This window comes from Neoarius graeffei, chromosome 4 (genome assembly GCF_027579695.1).
Source record: "Neoarius graeffei isolate fNeoGra1 chromosome 4, fNeoGra1.pri, whole genome shotgun sequence".
NCBI classification, from domain to species: domain Eukaryota; kingdom Metazoa; phylum Chordata; class Actinopteri; order Siluriformes; family Ariidae; genus Neoarius; species Neoarius graeffei.
In genome coordinates this window covers 41,944,113-41,959,160 of record NC_083572.1, presented here as the reverse complement: position 1 = coordinate 41,959,160, position 15,048 = coordinate 41,944,113, and the positions used below count along the sequence as shown (strand labels likewise).

The following is a 15,048-nucleotide window of genomic DNA, read 5'->3' as shown; positions in this document are numbered from 1 at the left end:
TTTTGGCATAGCTCACAAATCTAGAAAGACTCCAGAAACTCAATAAACTTGGAACTGGCTTTGAGACAAAATTGGGACTTATGAGGCTTTCATACAGCACCTTCAGGCAAAATTGATTGCATGTTTTTTCAGCATGTTGTAGACATCATTTAACATGGATTTGATGTTGCCTGCAGTCGCTGTTCAATGCCAACATAACTGATTCTTAACTAATTGTGAGTTGAAAACTGCTCATTTGTTCCATTCATGAACAATGAATGGACGTCTTGCCAGCAGATAGTGTTAGATGCAGATTCTTGGGCTGTAAGGTGAATCCTGTGCTTAATGCAGCTTTGAAGGTCAGCCAGAGTTCATTGTGACTAAGCCAGGAACTGCAGAGTTCCTATCCTCACATTCCCCCCTGAGGCAAAAAGGTTTAAAACAGGAGAGCTTTCATCACTGGACTGCATGGGCCAATAAACTAATAAAAGCATGAAGATAACAGGAGATGACTAAAAGATCAAATAGGGATGCATTTTATGGCAGCAGAATTTAAGCTTGTCCTGTTTTATTCATCTATGTTGGCATTAACTTTGTTTATTAATTAATGTACAATTCCAGCTGTATATTTAACCTTAGAATCAGAGGAATTGCACCAAGACCTTTTGTAACTAGGCAACTTGAAAGCAGGTTTGTGCATAAGTAAATCATTAGAGAGTGGTCTGATCAGTCATTTGTTTAAAATTCAGAAATAACACAGAGTCAGAGGTGTGCTTGTGCCCGTGCTCGTTAGCTCTGCTCTGTCATTTTCACATATTTGGAATAAATTACCAGTCAAAACGTTGCATAAATCTTCTAATTCAATGATTTTGCTTTACTTTTATTAATTAAAATGCACTTAATGTCTTAAAGTAATGATGGACTGTCATTTCTTTTTACTTAGTTCAGCAGTTCTTTACATACTATGGATTACTACAGTTGTGGAATAGGGTTATTTACTGTATTATTATAATTTCCTACAAACCCCATTTCCAGAAAAGTTGGGGTATTTTCCAAAATGCTATTAAACAAATAATAAATAAATAAATAAATAAATAAATAAATAAATCTGTGATTTGTTAATTCACGTGAACCTTTATTTAACAGACAAAAGTACAAAGAAAATATTTTCAGTAGTTTTACTGATCAACTTAACTATATTTTGGAAATATAAACTAAGTTAGAATTTGATGCCTGTAACACACTCAAAAAAAAAAAAGTTGGGACTTTTTGGAATGTCTGCATTGATGTTTACAATGACCTACAATCAGAATCTCATAATTGTATATCAAAATTATTTGGAAGAGGTTATATCAGCCAGCTCTCGGCACATGTCTGATTACCTGAGAATAACCCAGCATCTTGTTGGCTCTATCCTCATTTTATGTAGCACATAATCTGGCCCACTGGAGAACAGATTTGTCATTGCTTGGATACAGTAGGTGCCTTTGTCAGCAATTACTTGTTTGCCAGTTTTGGACATACCAGGCACTCAATTGCCATATTCACGTCATCTGTGCTCTTTGAGCTGTACTGGTGATGGTGAAATGAATCAGTGAATGCTTGAATGGTGAGAAGAATGAACAGATAATCAAAGCAATGATTGGTCATTTAAAAGGGTTAACTATTAATCACTGAGGCATTTAATGCTTGCGTGTATGTGTGTGTGGGGGGTACATGACTATTCATTTTTACTAGTTGACCAATAATTAAAAAAATTTTTTTGACTAGTTTCATGACCTCACTTAGAAGCGCAAGAAACATGCCATACTGAACTTAAGTTCTATAGGCTACAAATTCAATCACCCGTGTTGAAGTAAACCACTTGTTTTCACCACTGACAGGCTCATAATGTAGTTATAAGTGTCTGACAACATGGAAAGGATCCCTATGGAGATACACCTGTGCCTGTTTACCTCAATACCTGTGAAGAAACTGTAGAAAATAACTGTTTCTACACTCATTGTTTTACCTTTCTCTTCTTCCGGTCTCTGACGCAATGCCCCATTCAGTGTCTGTAATTGAATATCACAGAAGGTTGTTTTCTGATGTTTACAAAAGGGGTTCTTTCCATGTTGTCAGACATTCATATTGTCATAATCAGATAAATATCTGGGCATTACTTTGGTAATAGACTTATTAATAAATTCTGCATGACTTCTCCTTTTGTAAACATCAGAAAACAGCCCCCATGTGATAATTGACTACAGGCACTGAATGGAGTGCTGCGTCAGAGATTAGAAGAAGAGAAAGATAAAGTATTAATGATCAAAAAGAATTAAAAAAATTCCCTGTGTTGTGTAGCGACTGCAGAACTGACTACATAAAGTCCAAAATATTTTTAGACGAACAATGAAAATGAAAGTCTTTACTGCATGTGTGTGTGGTGCACAAACACACACTTTATTGCGCAATTTTTTTCCTGGTAAAGCTTTTTCAGCCTGGAGAGAAGACCCAGCCATCCTATCAGATCAGTCTGCTTCCTGTCCTCGTCGATTACTTTCAGTGAGCCTTCACTGAACCCTCACCACTCACACACACAGAGAACTGCTGCACTTAAGAGAAACAAGCTATTTTCTATTTATACACTAACAGGCAACAGACAGACTATATGAAAGTCTATTATTCATGTTTAAGTGTGCTCACGTCTTGGCCTGGGGCTGAGTATTTTATTACAAACCGTTATTTTATAGATGTAGAATAAAATATATTTTTTATTTCTATATAAGTATAACAGATATTTTTTCTGACCTACAGGAGGATAATTATGCACAAAGTAGAAGACTTGTTATTTATAGGGACAAAGCTAATTCAGTCTTTATAAGGAGAAAGAAAAACACATTCCGCATTTGAGCATTCAGGGGCATGTCTTACTATCATTAAAAGTGAATGCAAACATTCGTCTAAAATGGTGACTAAAGAAGTTAGATTAAGCCAAAGCCTGCTCAGTCGTAAAATGAAATAATAAGATGAGAATCAGGACGAGAAACAGAGACAGCATTGCTTTTGTAGTCTGTCAGAGCTGTCTGGGGACAGACATGACTGCTTTGTATAATAAAGGAGCTCTGCCTTCCCTGCTCATTACATTTCTGTAGTAAAAGAACAGTATTGATTTTTCTTTCATTCTTTTTTTATGTCATACATTCTTAGCAGCCCCAGACTAAAACCCAATCTTGTCATTTCTTGTTCTAAAGAAATGAGCTATTGGCATCCTGTATTCTTTTGAGTGAAGTACATTTGTTGTGATTCAACCTCATCTTTGTTTTACTGGAGGATTTCTGTCCAGTTTCTAATAGCCATGACCCATGTATTAAAATCAGTTTATTATTGTCAACCAATATATATTTCAGCACTGCCTAAAAGCGGAGTTCCCAATGAGTGTATGTGTTAGTAAATAATCCCACATTTTTTAAAAAGCAAATTAAAAATAAGTGCTGGATAAAAACCCATCCATCTTATGTCAGTAAAGATACAAATTTTCTTGTCTGGTGGTCAAGTGTTTATTACGTTGCCTTGCACTTACGATCCGGTTCCCTGTGGTGGTACACATATGTTGTTTGTATGCATGTACTGACGTCGTACGGTCACAAAAGCCATCAAAAAACAGGTTGAAGCATTACCATATTCTGTTAAGTATAGATCGTCGCTCTGCTATTATTGAGCTCTGTATAATTAAACCTCAGATCTATCTGTCCTGTCTCTCTCTTCACCTGCATATCAAATACTCTTTCCAGCCTCACCCCCCGAAAATCCAACCCCCACGGACCTGGTCAACATCTATAACGACACACTGTCAACCTCCTTTAACAAACTGGCTCCCCTGAAGACAAAAACAGTCAACTTTACTCAGCCCCCTGGTACACTCCGGAACTCTGCGAACTCAAAAAACAACTCAGACAACTTGAACGACTTCACAAAAAAAACGGTCTCTCAGTTCACTCCCTCGCCTACAAAGACCACATGCACCTTTACAAATCAGCTCTCAACGAAGCCTGTACCACCTACTACTCTGGCATCATCCATTCAGGATCCTCCAACCCACGCTCTCTGTTTTCCACCATAAACAAACTCCTCAAACCCCACGACAACATCTCATCCTCATTCACTTCAGAGAAATGCGACAAACTCATGTCTTTTTTTCAACTCCAAGATAGCAACCATCCACAACCAACTTGCTGCCTCTTCTGCTATCACCCCTGTCTCAGAACCCGTACTTTTTTCACTCTCTGACCATCAGCTTTCTTCCTTTTCACCTGTAACCATAGCAGACCTCTTCAAAATACTTTCTACTATGAATTCATCCACCTCTCCCCTGGACCCCATGCCATCCAAACTCGTCAAAGATTGTTTCACCACCCTTGCCCCGCTCATCATGGACATCATAAATTCCTCCCTCACCTCCGGCATGGTACCCCTACCTCTCAAGCTTGCTACCATCACCCCTCTTCTTAAAAAACCTGCCCTTGACCCCGATGACCCTAACAATTATTTCCAACCATTTCCAACCTAACATTCTTGTCAAAACTACTGGAAAGAGCCATCGCAACCCAACTCAAAAATCACCTCCTCTCCAATTACCTGTATGAAACATTTCAATCCAGTTTCCGAACCCACCACAGCACTGAAACGGCTCTCCTCAGAGTTACAAACAACCTTCTGCTTTCCTCTGACTCTGGCTCCTTCACCATCCTCCTCCTTCTCGACCTCAGTGCTGCTTTTGACACAGTTAATCATTCCATCCTTCTCAACCGTTTGAAATCTATTGGTGTCACTGTCTGCGCCCTTTCTTGGTTCAAATCCTATCTGTCTGAAAGATTCCACTTCATTGCTATTAACCATCACAAATCCCGTATCACCCCTGTTTCACATGGAGTCCCGCAAGGTTCAGTTCTCGGCCCCATTCTCTTCATCTTATACATGCTTCCACTCGGTTACATTATACGCCGCCATGGACTTCAATTCCACTGCTACGCCGATGACATCCAGCTCTACATCACCACTAAAACCATCACTCCAGCTATCTTTTCCACCCTCACCAACTGCCTGACAGATATTAAAACCTGGATGAGCCACAACATTCTCAAACTCAACAACAATAAAATTTAAATTATCATCTTTGGTCCAAAATCCATCCTCCCCACCTCCCAAGATTTCTCACTCTGCATCGATGATCACTCTGTTACTCCCTCCCCCCTGGTCAGAAATCTTGGAATCTACATGGACCCTGCACTTTCCTTCAAGTCACACATTAACCATGTCACCAAAACATCTTTTTTTTCATCTACGTAACATAGCACGTCTACCACCCATTCTCTCCTCCTCAGCTGCAGAAACACTAATCCACGCCTTCATCACCTCCAGACTTGACTACTGTAACAGCATCCTGTATGGCCTCCCCTCCTCTGTTCTCCAAAAGCTGCAATATGTTCAAAACTCTGCTGCCCGACTGCTCACTCGATCCCCCTCCAGAGAACACATCACCCCCATCCTCTGTCAACTTCATTGGCTTCCCATTAAACAACGTATACATTTCAAGATCCTCCTCATCACCTACAGAGCTCTTAATAACCTCGCTCCCCCATACCTGACTGATCTCCCCCAACGCTACTCTCCTACTCGCCGACTACGCTCTGCTGACGCAAACCTTCTTACACCCACCACCAGGACCAAATATCGTACAATGGGAGACAGAGCCTTCACCATTGCTGCCCCAACTCTCTGGAACTCTCTCCCACAAGCCATCCGAAACTCTGATACACTGCTGTCCTTCAAAAACCAACTCAAAACTCATCTCTTCAATGCTACTTACAATACCTGATACATCATCTTCCATTATTATCCACCCTTTTCCCTCTGTTTTCCCTCTGTGTGTGTGCTGTGTGCATGTTGTATGTGTAATTTTTGTAAAGCATCTTTGAGTGTTAAGAAAAGCGCTATATAAAACCAATGTATTATTATTGTTATTATTATTATTAATTAATTAATCAGTACATTCTGGATAAGCAGTGTTTAAAGGAACATGCAATGCCAGAATGGAAGGCCCTCGTCAGTCACTAGAGATTTTCTGACAGCATGGTGCTGCTATCTACAGAGGAAATGCATTCACAGCTTCAATCAGGAATTCTGTTTTGTTATGCCCACATCCTGATGTCTGTCAAAACCAATGCCAGTTTGTACCAAATTATTATTCTCCAGACACTGTATGATTTCTAGTGTTTTATTTTTATCTATGTGATGTTTCTATAGAAGGGTCTACAGTAGATTCCCAGTAACCTGAAATAAAGCAGTATGTGATTGATTGAATAATTGCTGGATAATCACACCTACTTTCATTTTTTCCGACATTTCTCAGGTGGTATATCTTGATCCTTCAACATCATCTTACATTTTGTGTATTTTTTTTTAACCAAATTGTCCATGTTAGTTTTAAAGTCTTTGTCTCACAAATGACACTCAAGCTTCAGACTTGAACAGGATACCACAGTACTTCATGAGCAAACCAGAATATTCCTATATCTTATTGGGCAATCTTTTAGGTTCTGCAAGTGTAGTGTAGCACAAAGTCCATGCCCCAGGGTTTTTAGCCACCATAACTTGGTTCTATTGTGCAAGGTTCCTTGTAAGTGTAGTCTTTTGTAGGTTCATATGCTTTTTGACACAGCATGTTCCTACCCTCTGGAAAGTGTTCCTGATCCAGTGAACCATTCTTTGAGGTTTTTCCTTCCAGGATGAAAGGATGATTCACCAATCCTTCAGTGTATTCTTGTCCCAAATAATGTTGCAAGGCTATGTTTTGCTGCTGCAGCTCAAAAAACTTTCAGACAATAGCACAAAGCTACTCTCACTATTGCTGGGTTTCACGTGACGTCACATCCGCCTCATTAGTTATTCAGAACTTTAGCTGGTGATCTACCAAAGCTCAGTTGACAAAGCGTTTGTACAGAGAAGGTGCATTGCTCACATGAAAAATGTCTTACGCTTGCGTTGTTTTAGGTTGTTCAAATCAATCAAACTGTGAAACTGAAAAGTTTCTTCAGGGTTCCTCGTGAACTAATAAAAAAGGGTGAATGAACACAGGATTTCACAAAAAGACGCTGAGAAAGGTGGCTTTTGAACCTCTCACTGAAATCGAAGGGAGCCGAGTCGAAGCATGCTCGAGTTTACAGTGATCACTTCGTGAAAGGTTTGTATATCCCTCTCAGCTATGTCGTTAGTGTTTTCCAAGTACTTTGCTTGCCATGTTTCATTATTTTATGGTACTTTTTTTAGTCACAAAGCACTAAAGTCCCCAGCTGTTACTTTGTTTACTCCTCACAAAGTCCATATGCATGAAGGTTGCGACAAAATTATTACCCAGCCATACAGTTACAATGTGCTGTGATCACTTCTGTCTTGTTTAACTAAGATCCATGTCTATAAATGGGTTCCTGATGATCTTTGTGAATGATTTACCTGAGAGATAAGAGCCAACACAAGTGAGAATCAAGCGATCTGTTGTTTGTTTACACTTCAACTTGCAGCGCTTCGTTGTAAAGACGTGAATGAAAAACTTTAAAAAAAAATACTTACATGGGTAAAAACAATACAGGATTCATTCGGCAGTAACTTGATACCGAGGTCCTAAACCCAGCCACATACAAAAAAAGTTGTAAGCCTTCATACTCTTCCACGCTTTCATCTGTTTTGCGGTGTAGAAGGACGTCTGCAACACCAGATAGTTCGAGATGTCGGGGAACTCGACTGAAGGGTAGTTTTCGAGATCATATGACAAATCCTTCTTTCCCAGACTGTAGGGGTCTATTCCATTGGACATAGCAATCTTCTGAATATATCTAAAGTGAGCAGTGGCTTCTAGATTACAAGTGTACTCTGATAAGTTATCACTGGTTGTTTGCACTATGGCAGCTGTTTAGACCACCAGCTATTTCACTTCTGGTAAAACCGCTAAGAAAAGTCACATGACTGAAACCCAGCCATACACCAGTCAGCCATAACATTATGACCACTGACAGGTGAAGTGAATAGCATTGATTATTTCATAACAATGGTACCTGTCAAGGTTACTGCAGCACAAACTGCTGAAAAAGTTAATGCTGACTAAAACAAAAAGGTTTCAGAATTAACTTTTTCAGCAGTTTGTGCTAGAGTAGCTCTTCTATGGGATTGGACCATATGGGCTAGCCTTCTTGCCCCATGCAAATCAATGAGCCTTCAACACCCATGACCCTGTTGCCGGTTCACCAGTTGCCCTTCCTTGGACCACTTTTGCTAGGTACTAACCACTGCATACTGGGAACACCCCACAAGACATGACATTTTGGAGATGCTCAGACCCAGTCATCTAGCCATCACAATTTGGCCCTTGTCAAAGTCCCTCAGATCCTTATGCTTGCCCATTTTTCCTGCTTCCAACACATCAATTTCAAGAACTGACTGTTCTTTTGCTGCCTTTATATCCCACCCATTGATAGGTGTTATTGTAATGAGATAATCAGTGTTATTCACTTCACCTGTCAGTGGTCACAATGTTATGGCTGATAAATGTATAAAATAACATATTTTGAATCATAAAGCAGTTGATATTGGCATGTACAGCATGTTTTGATTGGCAGATTTGCTTCAGTTTTCACTTCATGGCCTACTTGGCTGAAATTGCAGCAGTTATTGGCTTTGCTTATATAAGCACATCTTTAATAATCATCTTAGGCAGAGGCAGTCAAGAGTGTCTGGGATTTCACGCTTAAAGTTTCAACACATAAGGAAAAGTTAATCAGTGTAATCAGTGATGAGATGGTATGATGAAGTGTTTCATCATATGGATTTATATGGTGGAAAACTTTAAAAGACAGATTTATCTCTACATATTACAAAGCAGTGACACTGGAGGCTTATTCCAAATGTTAAATAAACTTCTCCTTCCAGAAATATTCGCCATCCCAAGATTCTAAGGTGTTTTTTTTAAAACAGTATGTTATTTATTTATTAACTGTAATCAACTCGATGATGTGAATCTGTGATTTGAATTATAAATTAAAACTAATCAGGCCCTTATGACAATTCAGATGAGATAATCAACATTGCTGTGGCATAGTAACATACAAAACATTGAAAACCTGCCAACTAGTATAGGCATTTTTTTTTCAAATTCAAAACAAATACAGTGGTGCTTGAAAGTTTGTGAACCCTTTAGAATTTTCTATATTTCTGCATAAATATAACCTAAAACATCATCAGATTTTCACACAAGTCCTAAAAGTAGATAAAGAGAACCCAGTTAAACAAACGAGACAAAAATATTATACTTGGCCATTTATTTATTGAGGAAAATGATCCAATATTACATATCTGTGAGTGGCAAAAGTATGTGAACTTCTAGGATTAGCAGTTAATTTGAAGATGAAATTAGAGTCAGGTGTTTTCAATCAATGGGATGACAATCAGGTGTGAGTGGGCACCCTGTTTTATTTAAAGAACAGGGATCTATCAAAGTCTGATCTTCACAACACACGTTTGTGGAAGTGAATCATTGCACGAACAAAGGAGATTTCTGAGGACCTCAGAAAAAGCATTGTTGATGCTCATCAGGCTGGAAAAGGTTACAAAACCATCTCTAAAGAGTTTGGACTCTACCAATCCACAGTCAGACAGATTGTGTACAAATGGAGGAAAGTCAAGACCATTGTTACCCTCCCCAGGAATGGTAGACCAACAAAGATCACTTCAAGAGCAAGGCGTGTAATAGTCGGCGAGGTCACAAAGGACCCCAGGGTAACTTCAAAGCAACTGAAGGCCTCTCTCACATTGGCTAATGTTAATGTTCATGAGTCCACCATCAGGAGAACACTGAACAGCAATGGTGTGCACGGCAGGGTTGCAAGGAGAAAGCCACTGCTCTCCAAAAAGAACATTGCTGCTCGTCTGCAGTTTGCTAAAGATCACGTGGAAAAGCCAGAAGGCTATTGGAAAAATGTTTTGTGGACGGATGAGACCAAAATAGAACTTTTTGGTTTAAATGAGAAGCATTATGTTTGGAGAAAGGAAAACACTGCATTCCAGCATAAGAACCTTATCCTGTTTGTGAAACATGGTGGTGGTAGTATCATGGTTTGGGCCTGTTTTGCTGCATCTGCGCCAGGAAGGCTTGCCATCATTGATGGAACAATGAATTCTGAATTATACCAGCGAATTCTAAAGGAAAATGTCAGGACATCTGTCCATGAACTGAATCACAAGAGAAAGTGGGTCATGCAGCAAGACAACGACCCTAAGCACACAAGTTGTTCTGCCAAAGAATGGTTAAAGAAGAATAAAGTTAATGTTTTGGAATGGCCAAGTCAAAGTCCTGACCTTAATCCAATTGAAATGTTGTGGAAGGACCTGAAGCGAGCAGTTCATGTGAGGAAACCCACCAACATCCCAGAGTTGAAGCTGTTCTGTACGGAGGAATGGGCTAAAATTCTTCCAAGCCGGTGTGCAGGACTGATCAACAGTTACCGCAAACATTTATTTGCAGTTATTGCTGCAGAAGGGGGTCACACCAGATACTGAAAGCAAAGGTTCACATACTTTTGCCACTCACAGATATGTAATATTGGATCATTTTCCTCAATAAATAAATGACCAAGTATAATATTTTTGTCTCATTTGTTTAACTGGGTTCTCTTTATCTACTTTTAGGACTTGTGTGAAAATCTGATGATGTTTTAGGTCATATTTATGCAGAAATATAGAAAATTCTAAAGCGTTCACAAACTTTCAAGCACCACTGTACATGTCTACTAATAATATAGCTGTAATGTCTGTTGTTCAAATAGATTTATTAATATAAAGAAGAGTGACTGATCGTGAAATAATTTGAATCCCTTTAATCAATTTATTCAGGTAATACTATTAATTACTTAGTAGCTACATGAATACTAGCAAAGTTATATCATTGCTAAAGTGAGAAATGTAAACCTGAATCCACCACTGACAGCCCTATGCACATTGTGTCATTTCACTTTTAAAATTTGAATTATAAGGCACCATCAAGATCTTTTGGATCTTCAAATATACTGTTCTATGTTTGAATATGTTTGAATTTTCATTTAAATAAGCAGTGGGATCAGCCAAGCTAGTCTTTACCATTTAGATTCTTAAACCATTGATTCATTACATACAGTGGTCATTGGTATGCCTTCTTGATCACTTTAGGATTTTGTAATAGCTTTTATGGAGTAGTAGAGAACATCCAGACTGCAAGTTGGCCTAGTGTTGGTTAGCATGTCTGCTTCTCGACCGGGAGATTGTGAGGTCTACTCGTGGTCGGGTCATACCAAAGACCAGGGGTGGGCAAACTTTTTGGCTCAGGGGCCACATTGACTTTTGAAATTTGCCAGGTGGGCCGGGCCAACACCAAATTCATACATATCGAACATAAACCGGAAAAGCTTTAGTGTTATTGTAAGGCCTTCACTGACAGAGACCCAAATGCAGATCAGATTGACATTTATTTTAGTTCTCAGTCAACAAAGACAGAGCAGAAAAATGCTTGCAGTTCAATAGATTGGCACTGGATCCATCCAGAAAAGTAACACACACACACACACACACACACACACACACACACACACACACACACACACACACACACACACGTGACAGTAAGAAAAGTAGCGCACTTAATTCTTAAATTACATCTTTGAGCTGCCAGGATGAGTAGGATGCCAGTGTATTTGTATATTTGTATAATTTTATACATACAACTAAATTGCATATCATTAAATTGAACTAAATTACATATCAGTACATATCATTTTTGTACATTTCACTGAACTCGTAGATTTACACCTGAGTGTTTTTTTTTTTTTTTAACCATCCACTTCCAGCCTGCCAGTACAACCAACCACCATTAGTAGGAGAGGTACCACACCATTCCAAAATGTTTGCAGTTCAACAGTTTGGATACCACACCATGCCAACATGTTTGCAGTTCAGTGGTTTGGCACTGGATCCATCCAGCCCACAAAATCAGACAAAACAGCTCAAGAAAGCAAAAAACTCCAAACTGGTTTTCAGGTTCAAAGTCACTCACTGAAATATTTCCAGTCCTCAAAAAATCAAAACACAGGTTCCAAACAGGTTTTCATATTCCAAAAGGCCACTCATAGATCAGAATAACCTCCACAGGCAAAAGTCCAGGAACAGATATAAGCAGAAGCAAGGTCAGCTGCTCATAATACACCTATAGTAGCAGACAGGGACATAAATGAGTTAATACTCACATTCACTCAGCAACCGCTGAGCTGTATTCGTCCGTGCTTGCGCTGACTGGTTGTTAGCATAATTAGCATGCTTGGAGGAAAAGTGCCGTTTGATGTTATAAAACTGCAACGGTTTCTTTGCAAATAAGGCATACAGCCTTTGATCGGACTTCAGCAAAAAAAAAAATTTAGTTGTCCATTCTTTATTGAACACCCTGCACTCACTGTCCACTTTTCTTTTTTTAGGACTACTCATTGTAAAGTTTTATCCTGTGTTCTCGAGATCATCAGTGGCACGGGCGCCAGAATGACTTCCATGGCACGCGCTGCACCACTCTGCAAATGTAATCTCGCGTGAATACGACTGACTGGAAAGACGGATCTCTAGAACACCTGTCTACGTGATAACACTGACGCTTATAGTTTATAGATCTGCTCAATCGTGTTTATATGATTGTCTTCCGTGGGCCGGATTAAAAACGCCAACGGGCCGGATGTGGCCCGCGGGCCGTAGTTTGCCCACCTCTGCCAAAGACCATCATAAAAATGGTACCTACTACCATCTGGCAAGGCACACTGCAATACAGATGCGAGTGGGGAAGTCAAACTCTCGCGGTCACCAGAGGATTAGCCCCCCACTGTAACCCTAGCTGTATAGGTGAGAGGCCGAGGGCTATCGAAACAGAGATCAGCGTCACACCCATATGCCTTAAAGAGTTGGTTAGTACTGGGAGAAGAAACTGCCTGGGAAGACCAGATTCTGGCATGAGAGGGACTTTGACTTTGAGAGAACATCCATCCATTATCCACAACCGCTTATCCTGTGCAGGGTCGCAAGCAAGCTGGAGCCTATCCCAGCTGACTCTGGGCAAGAGGCAGGGTACACCCTGGACAAGTCGCCAGGTCATCGCAGAGCTGACAAACAACAATTCACACTCAAATTTACACCTACAGTCAATTTTGAGCCACCATTTAGCCTAACCTGCATGTCTTTGGACTGTGGGGGGGAAACTGGAGCACCCAGAGGAAACCCACACAGATATGGGGAGAACATGCAAACTCCACACAAAAAGGCCCCTGTCAGCTATTGGGCTCAAACCCAGAACCTTCCTGCTGTGAGGTGACAGTGCTAACCACTACACCACTGTGCGACCCAAGTAGAGAACATACTCCATGTTATGTATATGGGGTTTGATTCATCTAAAGCTCTGGTATCATAATGAAGGTGACCTGATCAGATCGATGTATGTGATTAATGCTCTTGAGCGAAATTCTCCTGAGATGTGAAAGCTGATTGTGTTTGCATTTCCACAGATGGTCTCTGAATGGGACACTCATTGATCTCGACGGTGACGAGAGGCGTCATGTGTCTGGAGGGAACCTGATTATCAACACATTGGATCGAGTCCAAGATGCAGGCATTTACCAGTGCTCTGCCTCCAACGCCCGAGGAATCATCCTGAGTCACAAAGCCACTGTGCAGTTTGCATGTGAGTTCTGTGGATCTTATGCTGCAATGCTAAGCTCATGACTGGACTCATTTTTTTGACCATAGGTATTTGATTAAACTGGATTGTCCACTATTCCAGTGGATAATAGGTATTTCCTTTTGTTATTCACAGAGATCCTGCAAAGGAATAACACTTGCAAATACATAAGCCCAAATGTGATTATAACTTTGTTCAAACTGCTGTGCAGTCCAAAAACAGTTATTCAAGTGTGCGTGACATGGGTAATTTCAGTGCCCCTTTCCCTTATCCATATTGATATACACAAGTGCATTTTAATCCCCATCAAAAACATATCCTCATGCTAGTTCTCTAGGTCATAGACTAAGAATACCATCACGCTAAAACCCTATTGGAGGAGGCTAGTACAGCACGACAGTGTTAAATGTTAATTCAGGTGCTTGGTGAAGAGGTTTTTGTCTAAGAAGCCTTGAGTCTTCTCTTGAGGACAGCCAGTGACTCAGCAGTTTGGACAGCTACAGGAAGTTTGTTCCAACACCTGGGTGCCAAGACAGAGAAGAGTCTTGATGTGTGCCTTCCTTGTATCTTGAGGGACGTTGGGTCTAGTTAAGGCTTGCTACTGACTTGTAGGGAACGTGGTGCAGTGTTATATGTGGGTTATTGTAGATGAGCACTGATTTGTTTTTGGTTTAGCGTGCAAGCTTCAATGTTCTGAATCTGATACAGGCAGCTATGCAAAGGCATTGGAGGGAAAGCAGCAATGGGATGGTGTAGGAGGTTGAAAACAAGTCTTGTAGCTCCATTCTGGATCAGTTACAAGGATTTGAAATGCACTCACCTTCCAGAAGCAGGTTGCAGTCGTCCAATCTCAAGATGAGAAGGGACTGAGTGGTACCTGAGGTACCCGTGTGACCCCTGTGAACAGAAAAGCCCAGATCCTCCAGATGTTATAAAGGAGAAATCTGTATGACTGAGTTAGGTTAACAATGCAAGGCAAGAAGGATAGTTGGCCAGGAATTACCCCAAGGCTGTGTGCACACCCAGATGATGTTGAGGATTTCAATGTTGTTCTGGGAGATCACAAGGTAACATAACATAAGGATATTTCCAGTGGGATATTGAAGTGTAAGTCCACAATCAGGAACTGATTGTATTTAATCATTTTCTCTAATAATTTACTTATAGGTTTCTGACAAAAAAAAAGAATTAATGTTATAAACATGTTATTTACATGCCACTGAATGAATGTGTGAGAAGAAATGACAGAACATTATAATTCCATCTTTTTGATTTATGAAACTTAATAGCAAATTGTATTT

The 15,048-nt window shown here is 40.0% G+C and overlaps 1 protein-coding gene across 1 annotated transcript in view; it reads left to right on the top strand.

Moving 5' to 3' along the window:
* cntn3b (contactin 3b) overlaps positions 1 to 15,048 on the top strand; it is a 180,095-nt gene that overhangs the window by 53,565 nt on the left and 111,482 nt on the right. Inside the window, exon 4 of the mRNA XM_060919261.1 lies at positions 13,575 to 13,750. Within this exon, the coding sequence (XP_060775244.1) occupies positions 13,575 to 13,750 (176 nt within the window). The remainder of the gene's footprint in view (positions 1 to 13,574; positions 13,751 to 15,048) is intronic.